This window comes from Siphateles boraxobius, unplaced genomic scaffold (assembly GCF_051911475.1).
Source record: "Siphateles boraxobius isolate OS27281-9 unplaced genomic scaffold, OSU_SipBor_1 66, whole genome shotgun sequence".
Lineage (NCBI taxonomy): Eukaryota > Metazoa > Chordata > Actinopteri > Cypriniformes > Leuciscidae > Siphateles > Siphateles boraxobius.
Genome location: NW_027509193.1, coordinates 24,901,625 through 24,919,518, shown reverse-complemented (window position 1 = coordinate 24,919,518; position 17,894 = coordinate 24,901,625). Strand labels below are relative to the sequence as shown.

Below are 17,894 nucleotides of genomic sequence, written 5' to 3'. Positions count from 1 at the left end.
ACTAAAATTAAAATGAAAACAGAAAATATAATAATTCAAAATATTGATAAAGAACCAATGTCTGTTATGGCTTGTTATGCAAGTGCTTATTGTTTATGCAGGGCACTGTTCGAACGAATTCAGAGGTTATTCTCTGTTCTCCTCTTCCTGTCTCTGCTGGCCAATGGGGGATTGGCATACCTGTGTAACTATAGCCATTTCATTTAATTTCTGTTCTGGCTATTTGATTATTGACCTAAAATTTTGCACTGTAACTTTCAATTTACTTTCTGGTTTAAATAAGTTTTTGAAAAATCCCAAATTTTCAGTGTGGACTTATTTGGACTCCACTGTGTATATTAAATATCATTTGCATCTCTAATTTCATTTTCACTACACCACAATGCTTCACAGATCACACCAAAAATGCTAATCAGCATTGTGAACCAAGAAGAAACTGCTTAAACTCAGGTCAATCATCATTACTCTCTTTGTCCAAAGCAGTCACATTACTCTGATCACCAAATGTACCTCTTTCCACAGACTCTCATTTAGATTCTCAACCAAAAAGGAAAAATTACTCCATGAATATTAAAAACTACAGTCTGCCAAACTGTCCAGGTATAGTTGTCATGATACAACCAGACACAGGTCCAAACGCAGCGTGAGTTTATTAGAGGGTAGTCAGACAGGCAAGGGTCACAGACAGCAAACACAGCATAGGAGACAAGGCAATAGCCTACTCAGGACCAGAAACCAGGCGAGAAGACAGAGGAAGGCGGCAGACGAGACAGAATCCGTTAAACAGGCAATTGGTCCAAAGGCAGGCAGCAAACAATCGAGGAACGGGTTCAGCAAGGGTCGAATACACAGACAGGAACAGACTAGGATAACAGGACAAGGTAGTACTAGGAAAAGCTCGGAGATGTACACAACAGTGAAACAAGACTTTGCAATCGGTAATAGTGTGATGCACTAGCGTAGCCAGAAAAGCGTCTCTGGGTGTGCATAAGAAAAATTGGGTGTGCCACATTTATTGTCAAATTAATGTGCAAAAAAAACTCGGACCCGGCTTATCACTAACTTTACAGAATAGACTGGGCTGATGTGTAAAACTGGCTTGCCACATAAACATAGGCCTAATACTAGGCCTACAGTATAAAATATAACTCAGGGTTCAACATTAAGGCTTTACTTGTGCTTGTCCTTCGAACAAGTAAATCAGCCATTCTCTTGTCCAAGTAAAAATGCAGAAATCGGTTTAAACGTATGCTTCATCTTTCATTTTAAATTCTTAGATTTGATCAGGGTCCGGTCACCTCTTCTAGTTGTGCAGCGTTTTTTGCCACACTTTTTCCTTCCCACAGACTTCCCACTGAGGTGCCTTGATACAGCACTCTGGAAACAGCCTATTTGTTCAAAAAATTCTTTCTGTGTCTTACCCTCTTGCTTGAGGGTGTCAATGATGGCCTTCTGGACAGCAGTCTGGTCGGCAGTCTTACCCATGATTGCGGTTTTGAGTAATGAAACAGGCTGGGAGTTTTTAAAAGCCTCAGGAATCTTTTGCAGGTGTTTAGAGTTAATTAATTGATTCAGATGATTAGGTTAATAGCTCGTTTAGAGACCCTTTTCATGATATGCTAATTTTTTGAGATAGGAATTTTGGGTTTTCATGAGCTCTATGCCAAAATCATCAGTATTAAAACAATAAAAGACCTGAAATATTTCAGTTGGTGTGCAATGAATCTAAATTATATGAAAGTTTAATTTTTATCATTACATTATGGAAAATAACGAACTTTATCACAATATGCTAATTTTTTGAGAAGGACCTGTATATATATATATATATATATATATATATATATATATATATATACACACAACAGAGGAAGGCGGCAGACGAGACAGAATCCGTTAAACAGGCAATTGGTCCAAAGGCTGCCTGCCTTTGGACCAATTGCATGTTTAACGGATTCTGTCTTTAACGGATTCTGATTGTTCTGTCAAACAATCGAGGAACAGGTTCAGCAAGGGTCGAATACACAGACAGGAACAGACTTTGGGCATTTCATGCCCAAAATGTAATGAAAACTTTAAAAATGTCTAATATATATATATATATATACAGGTCCTTCTCAAAAAATTAGCATATTGTGATAAAGTTCATTATTTTCCATAATGTAATGATAAAAATTAAACTTTCATATATTTTACATTCATTGCACACCAACTGAAATATTTCAGGTCTTTTATTGTTTTAATACTGATGATTTTGGCATACAGCTCATGAAAACCCAAAATTCCTGTCTCAAAAAATTAGCATATTTCATCCGACCAATAAAAGAAGTGTTTTTAATACAAAAAAAAAAGTCAACCTTCAAATAATTATGTTCAGTTATGCACCCAATAGTCAATACTTGGTCGGGAATCCTTTTGCAGAAATGACTGCTTCAGTGCGGCGTGGCATGGAGGCAATCAGCCTGTGGCACTGCTGAGGTGTTATGGAGGCCCAGGATGCTTCGATAGCGGCCTTAAGCTCATCCAGAGTGTTGGGTCTTGCGTCTCTCAACTTTCTCTTCACAATATCCCACAGATTCTCTATGGGGTTCAGGTCAGGAGAGTTGGCAGGCCAATTGAGCACAGTAATACCATGGTCAGTAAACCATTTACCAGTGGTTTTGGCACTGTGAGCAGGTGCCAGGTCGTGCTGAAAAATGAAATCTTCATCTCCATAAAGCTTTTCAGCAGATGGAAGCAGGAAGTGCTCCAAAATCTCCTGATAGCTAGCTGCATTGGCCCTGCCCTTGATAAAACACAGTGGACCAACACCAGCCGCTGACATGGCACCCCAGACCATCACTGACTGTGGGTACTTGACACTGGACTTCAGGCATTTTGGCATTTCCTTCTCCCCAGTCTTCCTCCAGACTCTGGCACCTTGATTTCCGAATGACATGCAAAATTTGCTTTCATCCGAAAAAAGTACTTTGGACCACTGAGCAACAGTCCAGTGCTGCTTCTCTGTAGCCCAGGTCAGGCGCTTCTGCCGCTGTTTCTGGTTCAAAAGTGGCTTGACCTGGGGAATGCGGCACCTGTAGCCCATTTCCTGCACACGCCTGTGCACGGTGGCTCTGTATGTTTCTACTCCAGACTCAGTCCACTGCTTCCGCAGGTCCCCCAAGGTCTGGAATCGGTCCTTCTCCACAATCTTCCTCAGGGTCCGGTCACCTCTTCTCGTTGTGCAGCGTTTTTTGCCACACTTTTTCCTTCCCACAGACTTCCCACTGAGGTGCCTTGATACAGCACTCTGGGAACAGCCTATTTGTTCAGAAATTTCTTTCTGTGTCTTACCCTCTTGCTTGAGGGTGTCAATGATGGCCTTCTGGACAGCAGTCTGGTCGGCAGTCTTACCCATGATTGCGGTTTTGAGTAATGAAACAGGCTGGGAGTTTTTAAAAGCCTCAGGAATCTTTTGCAGGTGTTTAGAGTTAATTAGTTGATTCAGATGATTAGGTTAATAGCTCGTTTAGAGACCCTTTTCATGATATGCTAATTTTTTGAGATAGGAATTTTGGGTTTTCATGAGCTGTATGCCAAAATCATCAGTATTAAAACAATAAAAGACCTGAAATATTTCAGTTGGTGTGCAATGAATCTAAAATATATGAAAGTAGGGCTGGACAATAATTCAATATCAATATATATAGCGATATTTTTTTCCGATAACGGTGATATGATTTTTAAACACATTTTCGATATTTCAATATACATAGCAGCATTTGTCACTGACTGACGTTAGGCGCGCAGCCGTCAGAAAGAGCAGAACACAATTGGCTACTTTCCTGATGACGTACACCACAGACACGCAGCCACTGCTCAGAACAGCGGATCTCCAACGCGGCAAGTTTCAGCCACAGAATGAGCGCCCCTGACCGCAATGCAAATGTGACTGAACGAGCTTCCACAAGTGAGGAGAAAGCATACGAAATAGTTGATAAGAGAGGAAAGACTAATTCAGTGGTATAAATTCAGTGGTGTTTCGGTGTTTCAGCGTGCTGCAAAATGTGCCGGAGTGTGACTGCCGAGTCCGACTAGCAGCGGGAACACATCAAACGAGGATCAGGAGATAGACTGCCGATGCGCGCGTCCGCGGCCAGGAACGTCGCGTCCACACTCTAAAAATAGCTCACCGAAAGTTCTAATGAGCAGGTATCGCTCCCTGTGAATGTCCTGACGCGCGCACACACGCACACGACGCGCAGAATCCAGTTCTCTTTCTTTAGCGCTTGAATAATAACACACACATTTATTCCAAAATGTCCGTTTTGTCAATTGTATCCTCACAAGAACAGTCTAAATGAGTTAAATAAAATCTTAAATGAAAGTTAAGAGTAGCCTATGAGAAAATTAAATGCGTAAGATCCTCTCATCAGCGACAGATCTTAAAGGGACAGCAGCCAATTCTGTCTGTCAGTTAACCAAAGAACAAAGGGGAACAGAGCAAATTACTCACTGATCTTGTCTAAAGAACGTGTGTAGCTTTAATAAGGATTAATCTATATTTAATTAATAATTTATGCAGTTCAGACTATTTGATAACCTTATTCAATTTCTGTATATTTCAGTTTTATTTACACACAAAACATTAATGGTGAACATTTTTGACTTTATAAAATGATTATCTCAAGTCTTGAAAAAAAGTAAGACATATTTTTTTATACATAGTTTAGTATACTACTTTTATTTTTGGCAGAATTTATCATTATAATCAACTTAATTATTTCCTGGATTTTGTAACACCATAGTCCCTAAATTTATGTAAATGCAGGAAATGGGATTTAAATCGTAAAAAAATTCCCCCATTTTGTGTACCAAATGTTGCACAAATGTTATGGCAAATGTAAATTTAAAAACAGAAATGCATTGCCATTTTACATATTACATTGTCATTTTGCATTTTACATTTCAAACTGAATATTGCTACCCATATGCTTTCATAGTCTTGTAGCAGGTATATCGTGATATAAAATTTGGCCATATCGTCCAGCCCTATATGAAAGTTTAATTTTCATCATTACATTATGGAAAATAATGAACTTTATCACAATATGCTAATTATTTGAGAAGGACCTGTAAATATTGATCAGCGAACAGATACAGAAGCTCAACTGTACTTGCTTGATGTGCGAGATCAAACCTAATTGGTTCTTCTGGAAGCACAAACATGCTGTGTAACTCACGAGAATGAACCTCACTGGTTCTTGCTGAAGCTTAAACGTGCTTTATAACATGAGAATGAACCTCATTGGTTCTCACACAGCATGCTTGAGCTTCTGTTTATCATAGCTGATCCGTGAGTTGATGAATGTTTATATGTGAATAAAAGCCTAAATTCAATCTGTCTCTTCAGAAAATTGACTAAACCGCTCAATTCATATGGATTAGTTTTATTTTCTCTTTATGAACTTTTTGAACCGTAAAGTGGTAGTTGCGTAGCTTTCAATGGAGGGACCAAAATTTCTGCAAAAGAAATATCTGCATTTGTGTTCCGAAGAAGAACGAAAGTCTAACGGGTTTGGAACAACATGTGTAAATGATGACAGAATTTTCATTTTTGGGTGAACTAACTAAGAAAAAACTGAACGTCATATACTAAACAACTGAGGATAACACATGACTTACACGTAATAGCGAACACAACTAGCCAATGTAGAAACACTCGGCTTGCTTGGAAACGCATGAGAAATCAAAATCGCTCAAAATATCTGGTTTGTTACGCTCAGTCTGAACATCATACATTAAAACAACTGTCCAGACTGCAAATCGGGGCAAACATCATGAAGTGTATTTCAGCCTTTAGCAATATCAGGCAGAAATTTAATATTGGTGCGTCACTACTTTAGTGTAGGAACAAAGATTTTCTTTACAAGCACTGTCCCAACTGCTTGGTCTATATGTGTAGTTATATTTTGTAATGATATTTGTAATATTTAGAATTAGACCCATAAATCAGTGCAAGAAATGCCTTAAATACCATGGTATTGATTACCGTCATCTGATAATATCACTGTACCATGGTACAGCCAAAGTACTTTTGTAAGCATTTGAGGAATTTTTTCTTTGTCTCTTCCTCAGGTAAACTCCCTCCCTGCTGATAAGTTACAGGAGATCCAGAAGGCCATTGAGCTGTTCTCAGTGGGACAAGGTCCAGCTAAAACCATGGAGGAGGCCACACGTCGCAGTTATCAGTTCTGGGACACTCAGCCTGTTCCTAAACTTGGTATTGATCATTTGTGCAATTGTATTCACAGTAGTTTCATTATTATTATACTTGTTCTTTGGTCTGACGTCAGTTTTTTTCTGTCTAGTAGTGTAAATTTTCATCTGTACAACATATGTTTTCTTGAGACTCATGACTTGTGGCACAGTGTATTCTGAGTCTGTCGTTTGTTTGTTTGTAGGAGAGACTGTGACGTCACATGGCTGGATTGAGCCAGATAAAGATAACATACGAGATGAACCGTACAGCCTACCGCAGGGCTTCAGCTGGGACGCTCTCGATTTGGGAAATTCTGCCGTGGTACAACACTCAAACCATTACATTTATCCCTCGAATTCTTATACATACAAATATACACCTGGAAACAACTCGTCTAAAGCTCTTTTCCGTTTCTTTTTTTCTCTCTGTCTCTCTGAAGCTGAAAGAGTTGTACACTCTCCTCAACGAGAACTACGTGGAGGATGACGACAACATGTTTCGTTTTGATTACTCTCCTGAATTTCTGCTCTGGTAAGAATGATTGGCTTGAAAAATGACAGATGGGTTATGCAAAACTTGATCTTTGTCTAGTATTTGAAAGGTTATCTATCTATCCTTTTTTGTACATTTTTTTGTGTAAAAGTCATGTGATATCTGTCCTCAGTTTCTCTGTACTGTGTTTTTATCCCAGGGCCCTGCGTCCTCCAGGCTGGTTGCCTCAGTGGCATTGTGGAGTGAGAGTGAACTCTAATCAAAAGCTAGTTGGTTTCATCAGTGCCATTCCAGCCAACATCCGCATCTACGACATGTAAGCAGTCATAAGTGTATCTCCTGTAAATAATGGTATAAATTCAATTGACTCAAATCTGCTCTGTGATCCCTCGCCCCCCCAGAGAGAAGAAGATGGTGGAGATTAACTTTCTGTGTGTGCATAAGAAACTTCGCTCGAAACGAGTGGCTCCGGTACTCATCAGGGAGATCACAAGACGGGTCAATCTGGAGGGCATATTTCAGGCTGTGTACACCGCAGGTGTGGTGCTGCCCAAACCTGTGGGCACCTGCAGGTAAGACACACATCTGCCCTCTCGTTATATTCATGTGCAGAGTGCAGAGTGCCATTAGGCTGTTGAGCAGGAGATATTGCTAGCTGTTAACTTTTTCCTCTGATACAGACAAATACCTTCCTCGTCTAGGTGGTGCATGGGTTCTCAAACGTGCCTTATTGTGTCACAATCAGAATTATATGTATTGCGTTACGGGAGAAATTTGGACTCTAAAAGTGGATATTTTTTGAGGGTCAGTAAGGTGGGTTTTTTTTGGAGAGCGGAATTAACTTTTAATAAATTTAAATGCATTCTGGCTGATTCAAATTGACAATCAAGACATTTATAATGGTACATAATATTTCAAATAAATGCTCCTCTTTTGAACTTTCTATTAATCAAAGAATTCAGAAAAAAAAGTATCACGTCTTCCAAGTTCCAATTCGCACTATTAACTAACTATTAAATATGAATTTTGTCTCAGTAAACTCCTAATTACTGCTTATTAATAGTTAATACGGTAGTTGTTAGTTTAGGTATTGGGTAGGATTAAGGGATATAGAATATGGTCATGCTTTATAAGTACTATAAACACCCAATATCCTAGTAATATGCATGCTAACAAGCAACTAGGTAATATAGGTAGACTTGGACCCTAAACTAAAGTGTTACCCATATTAGAATGATTTCTGAAGGATCATGTGACATTGAAGACCTGAGTAATGATGCTTAAAATTCAGCTTTGCGTCACAGGAATCAATTACATTTTAAAATAATTACAATAGGAAACAGTTATTTTAAATTGTAATTATTATTTTTCAATTTTACAGTTATACAGTAGTTTCGGTTAAATAAATGCAGCATAAGACACTTGCTGACCCCTTTTGAACGGAAGTCTACGTGCCGAAGTTCTCGTAAAAATGACAATCTAAAAAAACGTGAAGAAGTAAATCAAGTGATGACTCAAACAATACTGCCATGTGTGTGCTACTATTAGTTGCTGCTGTAAATGTAACTAATTTTAATAGCCTTTTTTTTTTTTCAAACCCCTGTTTTGTACTAATTGCCGTGCTTATTTGTGTGGTAGATACTGGCACCGGTCTTTGAACCCACGAAAGCTGATTGAGGTGAAGTTCTCTCATCTGAGTCGGAACATGACTATGCAACGCACAATGAAGCTCTACCGACTGCCAGAGGTGTGTGCCATCTTCTTTCCTGGGTGATGTCTGGGAGGTTTCCTCTTTTCCATTTTCTATTATTGCGTGTTTCTCTCCTGTAGGCTCCTAAGACTTCAGGCCTGAAGCCGATGACTGTAAAGGACGTCCCAGCGGTTCACCGCCTGCTGAATGAGTACCTGAGTCAGTTCAACCTGGTTCCCGTCATGAGCCCTGAGGAGGTCCAACACTGGCTGCTTCCTCAGGAGAACATCATCGACACCTATATAGTGGAGGTATTACGCTCACTGGACACCAAGAATTCATGCCATGTATAATCTTAGAGGTATCACTCATGAAAGTATTTCTAACATACAAAAATAAGAGTGGGTAATTATATTTCTAAGAAATATTTTGGAATGTGAACAGCTGGTCCTTTTTGTCAACTGTGTTATAGAGTTCAGATGGGAAGGTGACTGACATCCTGAGTTTCTACACTCTGCCGTCCACCATCATGAACCATCCTGTGCATCGCAGTCTGAAGGCAGCGTACTCTTTCTATAATGTACACACCACCACCACCCTGCTGGACCTGATGGGAGACGCTCTCATCCTCGCCAAGTCGGTCAGTCACTGAAAGTGTGTGTGTGAGAGAGAGAGAGAGTTAGGGCTGCAACTAACGATTATTATGAAAAACGATTAATCTATTAATCGATTAATTCAATTAAAACTCACATATTTTATTTCCCAAAAAGAGTTATTACATCCTTCCCAATGTTGTTCTCCAGACATTGTGCAAACTGTAGGTTATGAAAACAAATGTAGAGCGTATCTATGCTGGGCGGTGTTATACATTATAAAACTTGGTGGATGTTTTCCCTTGAACAGGTGTAAAAAATCGATAATCACATTCTGTTGATTATATTCTCTATTGATTTTATCATTTAGTTGTTTCAGCCTTACTATGAGTTTACATATCTCTAGTGTTGGTGCAAAAAAAAAAACATGTTTTAGCAATGAAGGCAAACCTTTGTTTAAGAAGAACATATGAAGCAGTATGAAATGTATCATTTGCAGGCACTACTGGAGCATTAAGGTATCAACAGATTTATTAAAGCTTTTCTCGTGTCATTTCCACTGCAGAAAGGATTTGATGTCTTTAATGCACTGGACTTAATGGAGAACAAGACGTTTTTGGAGAAGCTCAAGTTTGGCATTGGAGATGGAAACCTGCAGTATTACCTCTACAATTGGAAATGTCCCAGCATGGGCTCAGAAAAGGTACAAGTTTTCAAATGTCAGTCCAGAGTTCCCTTTCAGTCGATAACGTCGGACGTAGTCGACGCGACTGAAATGGGATCACGCTAGGGAGCCTATCATCTTCGAGTACTATTGAACGAGCCAATGTAATTGGCGTGCGTGATTCGCATCACACACTCCGCCCCCGCGGCGTGGGTATAAATACGGAAGTGGGTGCACGCACTAGTTGCCTTTCGCTTCGGAGCCGATCGTTTGATGTCTCTGAGAGTGCTGTTGTCTACAACGAGCGAGTGTGTCGGTGTTCTTCAGGAAGACTCTCCCAGTGCTGGTGTTCTACAGCGCGAGTGCAGCGGTGATCGCGAGCTTTGAGCTCTCAACTGCTGTTTTAACAGCAACAAATTTCTAAATGTTTGTGTGTGTGTTGATGGCTGGTTAGAGGGCGGAAAAGTGAGTGCTTCACTGTTTCAGTTCTCTGTTCAGTGTTGCCGCGGTCATTTCCCTGTGTGCTCCGGCACTGGTGACGGTCCTATTTTCTGAAAGAGCAACACGGGTGCGTTTGCGTCTTTTTCAAGATGTCATTCCGCCCGTGCGTTTCTGGGTGCGGTCGTTCCCTGTCTCTCTCTGATGGTCACAACTGTTGTGTCACGTGTTTGGCTTACAGCACGCTGAGACAGCTTTTGTGGACAGCTCATGTTTTCACTGTGGGAACATGACTGTCGCAGTGTTGAGGGCGAGACTCGCCTTCGTTCGCGGAGAGCGAGTCCCCATTACCATGCCCCACCCTCGGGTGCTGTGTGGGATGGGTGACCGGAGGATAGTGTTGGATGTCCCGCCCGGTAACCATTCCCTGTGGGCTCCTCACTCCTCCCTTCCACTGCAACCACTGGAGCCTCCTGTGTTTTCTGCTGGTCCATCTGTAATGGGTGGGCCAGCGGTTTCACTCGGGGCTCCCCTGGAGGACAGGACGCCGATTGCAGCATCAGAGGGTGAGCTGACTTCTGGAGATGATGACTCGGCTGCATTGTCTCCCTCCGGGAGTTCAATGTTGCCCGAGCCGGATCCAGAATTATCAGCTATGCTGAAACGGGCCGCCGAGGCTGCCGGGCTCGAGTGGAACCTCCACCGTGTCCCGTTCAGTCTCGGTTGGAATCTGGAGTTTGGTATCTTGGGGCGGGCCGCGCTGGTTCTCAGCTCGCCGCCCCAGTGCCTTTCTTTCCCGAAATGCATGGAGAGCTTATCAGGTGGTGAACAGCATCTTTCTCTGCCAGAAACTGCCTGAATAGCTTTTCCCCCTCATTACCCTTGATGGAGGAACGGTGAAGGGTTGCGAGGTGTCCCTCCATTGGAGCGGTCTGTCGACACAGGTGCACCTGTGTCCGGCGGCCGCTGCCTTTTGGGGGGATCCTCGTCTCCCCCCTAAGGCCTGTGAGTTTCGTCCGTTCCGACGGGCAGAGCTTACAAAGCCTGTGGGCAAGCCCCTTCCTCTTGCGTGCCATGGCGTTGCTGCAGGCTAGGGCACCCATGGCATGCACGAGGGTAATCCAGACCGTGCGCTCATAGGTGAGCACCGCACTGCATCCGACCTCACCCTCCGGGGTACGGGTGTCGTAGCGTGCGTGATCGGTCTGGCGATGTCCACCTTGGTGGTCCAGTAGCGCCTTCGTTGGCTCAGCCTGGTTGGTATGGCGGATGCGGACAAGGTTCGGTTCCTGGTCTCCCCAATTTCCCAGGTTGGGCTGGTCGGCGACGCGGTGGAGAACTGCATCAAACAGTTCTCTGCCGCTCAAGCGCAGACGGAGGTCATCCGGCACATCCTGCCCCGGTGGCCAGCTGCTGCCTCCACCCGCCGCCGGTGGCAGCTCCTCCGCCTGCTCGTCGCCGTCGGCGTTCTCCGGCCGCCGCTCCTGCTGGCCCTCCGCAGCAGCCTCCACCCAGGCCTCAGCAGGGAGCCGGCCGCAGTAGAGACGCCCAGCCCGCTCCAGGCGCTGCCAAGCCAGGTGGCAAGCGACAGCGAAAGCATTCCGGAGCGGGCCGCCCAGGAATGGATGAGATGCTCTTGGAGTGGCACGATCACTCCCTCCCCCCGGGTGAGGGCCGGGTGGAGCCTTTGTTTGTGTGTGTGTCTGTTCCGCCGCTGGCTCCCTAAAAAAAAAAAAAAAAAAAAAAGCGGAGCAAGCGGTACCCACACTTCAAAGAGAGAGCAATTTCATCTGTTCCTGGGTCCCAAGAGGGCCAGTCTGGCGGGTGTGACCCTGTATAGCCTTACACCCCTCAGCTCCCCCTTGGTCGCCAGCAGGCAGCTTGGTGCGTTCGAGGACCCGGTCATCCGCCTTCTCACGCGCCCCCTGCCGCTTGTGGAGACAGGTAAGTGTTGCACAGCACACTAACACCACTCTCTCTACTTTGCTGCCCCACCTCAGGCTCGGCTACCCCGCTCAAGTCAGTGATAGTCATCACATTAGGTGTTGAGCAGACGTGCTCCTGAAAATTCAGTGATATTCATCACACCGAGTGTTGAGCAGTGCTCCTGACTTGTGCGTGCTTATCTTATCCTGCTGGCGAAGGATTTGATATAGCCGCTCCTCCAGCCGGTACAAAGGCCAGTTGTAAACTCGTTCTTCGTGCTACTAGGTGGTGGGTCGTGACCATCTTGGCCCAAGATTGGTCTGCAGCTTTGACCTGAAAGACATGTGCTTCAGATCTCTACCTCCCGCACCGCAGGCCATCCTGTGTGTTGCGTCTAAGGGTGGAGTATCAGTACAGTGTCCTTCCCCTCGAGTGCTCCAGAGCCCGTTGGGTCTTCAGGTCAACTGGAAGAGAGTAATCTCGCCCACGGGCTGAGTATCTCTTTTCTAGTTTTGGAGAGGTACTCGGTCCAACATGTCTCTCCAATGAGAATGTGTTCAGCTGGTGTTGAAGTGAGAAAGGGTCCCACTGAAAGAACTTTCAGAGGCTCCTGGGGTATATGGTAGTCGCAGCCTTTGGCTCCCTCCATATGTGACCGCTTCAGCGCTAGCTTCACGATCGAGTCCCGAGGTGACCGTGGCAGAGCAGCTCACCCTGTGTGACTATAGTTCATCCCGGTCTGCTGCCAAACCCTCTTCAACAGAGCGGCCATGTACAAAGGGCGTGTTTTAACGGGGGCCTGGGCGACCCCCGACTACACGGGCATTCGTGCCTCGAGTTGTTAGACATTGCGACCGTTGCGCAAGCTTCCCTTGCATGTCACAAACTCACCCGTCACCTCCTCCTTGGAGTCAGACGCTTCTGAGGGCGCCTTATTCCACTCCTCCCGCTTACTCAATCGTGCCGCCATCGAGCCTCACGACAGTTATAGCCAGGGCAAGTGGAGACTCCATCCCCTGGGTCCGGCTGGGTCATGACCATTCCGGGGCCGCTCAGTTGCCCCCCCGGTTTTATTTTTCCGCCAGTGTTTGGGTAAACCGAGCGGACTACCCTTGGACAAACACTGGGACTCAGCGGCCCCAGGGGCCCGCAGAAATGCGTTTAACCCCAGTGAGCCTTCTAAAAGTGACTGCGACTCATGGTCGCCTTGCGCCTGCAAGTCAGTGAAATCATCACTCTTCATGTTGAGCAGATTTGCTCCTGAAACTCAGTGAAGTTCATCGCACTCTGGTGTTGAGCAGCAATGCTCCTGTAGCTCAGTGAGTCCATCACAGGTAGCTCAGTGAATTCATCACACGCAGTGCTGAGCAGAAATGCTCCTGGTGCTCAGTGAAGTTCCTCGCACTCTAGTGTTGAGCAGAAATGCTCCTGAAGCTCAGTGAGTTTATCACACTCAGGTGTTGAGCAGTAATGCTCCTGAAGCTCAGTGAACTTGTCACACTCAAGTGCTGAGCAGAAATGCTCCTGTCGCTCAGTGAGGTTCTTCGTACTCAAGTGTTGAGCAGAAATGCTCCTGAAGCTCGGTGAGTTTATCACACTCAGGTGTTGAGCAGGAATGCTCCTGAAGCTCAGTGAACTTGTCACACTCAAGTGCTGAGCAGAAAATGCTCCTGAAGCCCAGTGATCTTCACATGTTGTGTTGAGCAATGCTCCTGTCTTTTGCGCCCGTCACTTGCACCTACGTGCCATGTCAGGAGAGGAACAGGTCTTCATAGTTGCCCCTCATTGGCCCAACTAGACCTGGTTCCCTTCAACAGCCTTCCTGACTTCCCCTGGATTCGGGGACGGGGCACGATGGCACACGCGTTCTTCCCCCGGAGATTCCGGGCGGTCTTACATCCGAACGCGGAGGTTCAGGTGGCTATCACAAGAACATGTGTTAGTTACCATCACTTCTGCGAGCACCCCCTAGAATTGGGTAGCGTGCTTACGCCTTTAGAAGTGGAACCTAGTCGTTGAGTGCGTCTTCTCCCCTGAGGAGATCCTGAAAGCTTTCGATCACTTCAGTGCTCTCTTTCCTGCAAAATGGGTTGCAGTAGGCTGTTTTCCTAAATCACCCTCAAAATGATGTTGCCTCGGTGTTTAAACGACGCTCATCGTGTTGCAGAAGTATGCAGAAGCACGTTCTGATCGTCAGGTTCCTGAGGAGCAAGGTCTTGTAAATCCTTGTGTCCCTCTTTATCCTCTTGGGCCTTGTCCCTGGTGCGACTGCACTGCAGAGACCGCCCCTGAGCCACTGCAGGTAGTGAGGTAAAAATTCTGTTATATCAGTTCTCCTGCTCGCGTGGTCTCTACTAGAGGCTAGGGACTTGCTCGCTTTCGGTCAACGTACTGTGCCTGGAGTCTGGGCCGGCTAACTCTCACAAGCTGAGATCCCGGCTCGGATTGTGCCCAAGGTTCCTACCTCTCCCGTAATAGGAGCAGGTGGTGAGCCTGCAAGCGCTGCCCTGGAGGAGGCAGATCCAGCCCTGGCTTCTCTGTCCGATTCGCTTGGACGTGTACAGAATGCAAGTCATAGACCTCAGACCAGCTCTTCAAATATCTGTTGAATTCAGCAGAGAGGGAAGGCTGTTTCCATGCAAAGTTGCACTTAGTGCTTGCCTTCATTTCGGCAAAGATCCGAGATGCAACATGTCCACTTAGGTGTTGAGCTCCTCTATGATGAGTGTAAAGTGCTCCGCCTGGGCGTTGACGATATACTTTGCTAAACAGATTCTAGAGTTGGGGGCTGGACGACACCTAGTTGAACCGCTGCTTCCCGTGGGCTCCCTTCTCATGAAGCCAGTTTCACCGTGAGCCCGGTTCAAGTGTCGGCTTGCTGCGCCATTCCCCTCCTATGGACTGGATACGTGCGCCTTTCTACTCCAGTTGAGTTCCCTTAAAATTGAACCCTGTTGAGTTCCTCCACACCCCTCCGACGTCGGACGTGCGGAACGTCTGGTGTTAGGCCTACCACTCGTAAGCAGTGTGGAACCTGTGTTAGGCTGGGTCCATATGTTGCGGTCCCTTCGGTGACCCCATATGTGTATTCTTCCACGATACGGCTCCCTGCGGTTAGCCCGTGTCTTCCCTCGGCAGAGTCTCTCTGCCGTCACTGTCCGGTGTGTCTCCCCCCGTCTTAGGCTGGAGCCACCCCAGTGACATTCCATATGTTAGACTGCCCGGTTTCCGCCCAGTTCATATGGGTATTCTCCACATTTCCTCCCTCGGGTTGGATGTGGCTTCCGCAGCGTCCCTTCCTTCCAACGTACGGGGAACGCTTTCCCAGTGGTCCTGTAGGAACAGCAGTGACTTCCCTGGCCTAAGCCCTGTCCTTCCCCGCCTTAAGTTTGCGGGGGCATCAGGAGGCTTTGGTTTAGGCACTGGAAGGTGGCAGAGTTAGTGGCGTGTTCAATGGTTGATCCCATTTCAGTCGCGTCGACTACGTCCGACGTTATCGACTGAAAGGGAACGTCCTGGTTGCGTATGCAACCCACCGTTCCCTGAAGGAGGGAACGGAGGACGTAGTCCCCTTGCCACTACCGCTGGACCACCGCTGACCCCGGGTTACTCTCGGCTCCTCAGCGAAAAGCAACTAGTGCGTGCACCCACTTCCGTATTTATACCCACGCCGCGGGGGCGGAGTGTGTGATGCGAATCACGCACGCCAATTACATTGGCTCGTTCAATAGTACTCGAAGATGATAGGCTCCCTAGCGTGATCCCATTTCAGTCGCGTCGACTACGTCCTCCGTTCCCTCCTTCAGGGAACGGTGGGTTGCATACGCAACCAGGACGTTTTTCTCAATGGAAAATCAGTCAAGCTGCAGTTACAATAATTGGCCACAAGGTGGCCATAGTACTTCACAGTCTGTCTCCCAAAGCACCTAGATGCCACTTTCTATGGTCTTCTATTTAACTTTAATATTGTTTATATTTACACCCACATATCTTAACGTGTTGTGTGTTCAGAGACGAGTTACTGTTGCCTTTCTATCAGCTCAAACCAGTCCGGCCATTCTCCTCTGGCATTAACCAGCCATTTTCTCCCACAGAACTTGCCCCTCACTGGATATTTTCTCTAATTTGGACCATACTCTGTAAACCCTAGGCCTAGAGATGGTTGAACTTGTGCTTGAAAATCCCAATATATCAGCAGTTTCTGAAATACTCAGACCAACCCGTCTGGCACCAACAACCATGCCATGTTCGAAGTCACTTAAATCTCCTTTCTCCCTCATTCTGATGCTCTTCAGCACATCATCTTGACCATGCCTACATTCCTAAATTAACTGAGTTGCCATGTGATCGGCTGACTAGATATTTGCATTAATGAGCAGTTGAACAGTGGCCTGTGTGTGTAACTATATATTTACATATGTGTGTGTGATGTGTAAAAATTCCTAAAGATCAATACTGCGCTATATAATTCTTATGCATTTTTTGTAGGTGGGTTTGGTTCTGCAGTGACCCATTTCACCATCCGTGACCTCTGTCTCGCATGACAGCGAGGCTGATTTATGACATCACGCACTGACCACCTGACAGATGTTCCCAGTGGACTTCCTGATTCAGGAAGGAGAATTCACAGCCCATTTTTAAGTTTGAACTTTGACCTTTTGGACCTGCACTACTGCTGCCAGACTGAGAAGGTTTTCTTCTCTTTCCACGTTTTTTTTTCTCTCTCTCCCTTTCCCTCACTTATCTTCTTATTCTCTCTCTGCATGGACCTAAAGCCATTGTAGTTACCATCATCAGAGATGAGGAACCTTAATCTGTTATGATTGTTAACAAAGGTGCGCGCGCACACACACACACACACACGCTGATATGTAATTACCATGCTCATGATGAATCCAGATGCATAAGTGTCACACTACCCGCATCAGTAGATTCAACTCATTCAGTATAAAGTGATTTTACTCTCCCTATGCAATGGGAGGTGCTTTTTTGCTAAAAAAAAAAAAACTAAACTAAAAACAGGATGAAAATATTCATTTCCTCAGTGTTTTAGAAAAGGACTTGCAACAATCAAAGACACATGAAAGTTCCTAGGGGAAAAAAACAGCCAATGAGAATAAAAATCCCAAGTGGACACAACAAGGGCTGCTGTCAATGATTTTTTTCTGTGGTCGTTCTCTCCTTCGCACATCCTAAACTGTTTTTTGCCTTGGAAGCCTCGTCTCTACTTTCTTTTGACAAACGTTGACCAACTGATGGATGCGGTACACAGTGAGTGAGATCTTTTTGTCTTGGTTTTGCTTTGTTATTGCTTTTAATCTGTCTCTCTAATTAGTTTATTGCTTATTTCTCTCTAACTGCCTGTGATCCTCTTTCACGGTTTTGTCAACAGAAGCACCAGTGTAAATAACCAAGGAAGCAATGATCAATACCATATTAGATCCGCAATTTGACAGTGGTTGGAACTACATTGTACACCTGGCAGATAGCAGGGGGGGTCATCATAAATTAGCAATAATGATGGTGTTTTTGAGGAAACCGTTTCGAACGGTTGGGGGTTGTTTGTGTGGGAACTGAGACGTGTTAAAAATGAAATGTGATTTGTGTCATCGATGATAAGATTATGCCTGCTCATAAAGTTGTACAGCTCTAAAAGTATTGGAGAATATCCTGATCGTGGTGTAAGCATATGCCCTAATTCTTATCACATGATCTGTCCAACGCATCGAAGTAGATGGATGTATCAAAGCAGTACAACCTTATGAGTAATTGTCTACTCTAATTATTACAACTAATCCACGTAAAATTGTGGTTTTGAACACCGTATGGGTAATTTGAGGAAGCGGGTTG

General features: G+C 45.0%; 1 protein-coding gene across 1 annotated transcript; it reads left to right on the top strand.

Annotated features, from left to right (window-relative positions):
- Window positions 1-5,484: 5,484 nt before the first annotated feature.
- Window positions 5,485-17,063, top strand: LOC143722440 (glycylpeptide N-tetradecanoyltransferase 1-like). The gene is made up of 11 exons (XM_077213840.1): window positions 5,485-5,571; window positions 6,118-6,262; window positions 6,444-6,562; window positions 6,681-6,772; window positions 6,933-7,049; window positions 7,135-7,305; window positions 8,372-8,480; window positions 8,564-8,734; window positions 8,896-9,063; window positions 9,582-9,719; window positions 16,533-17,063. The coding sequence occupies exons 1-11, from the start codon at window positions 5,485-5,487 to the stop codon at window positions 16,551-16,553; spliced, it is 1,338 nt and encodes a 445-aa protein (XP_077069955.1). The 3' UTR covers window positions 16,554-17,063.
- The last annotated feature ends 831 nt before the right edge of the window (window positions 17,064-17,894 follow it).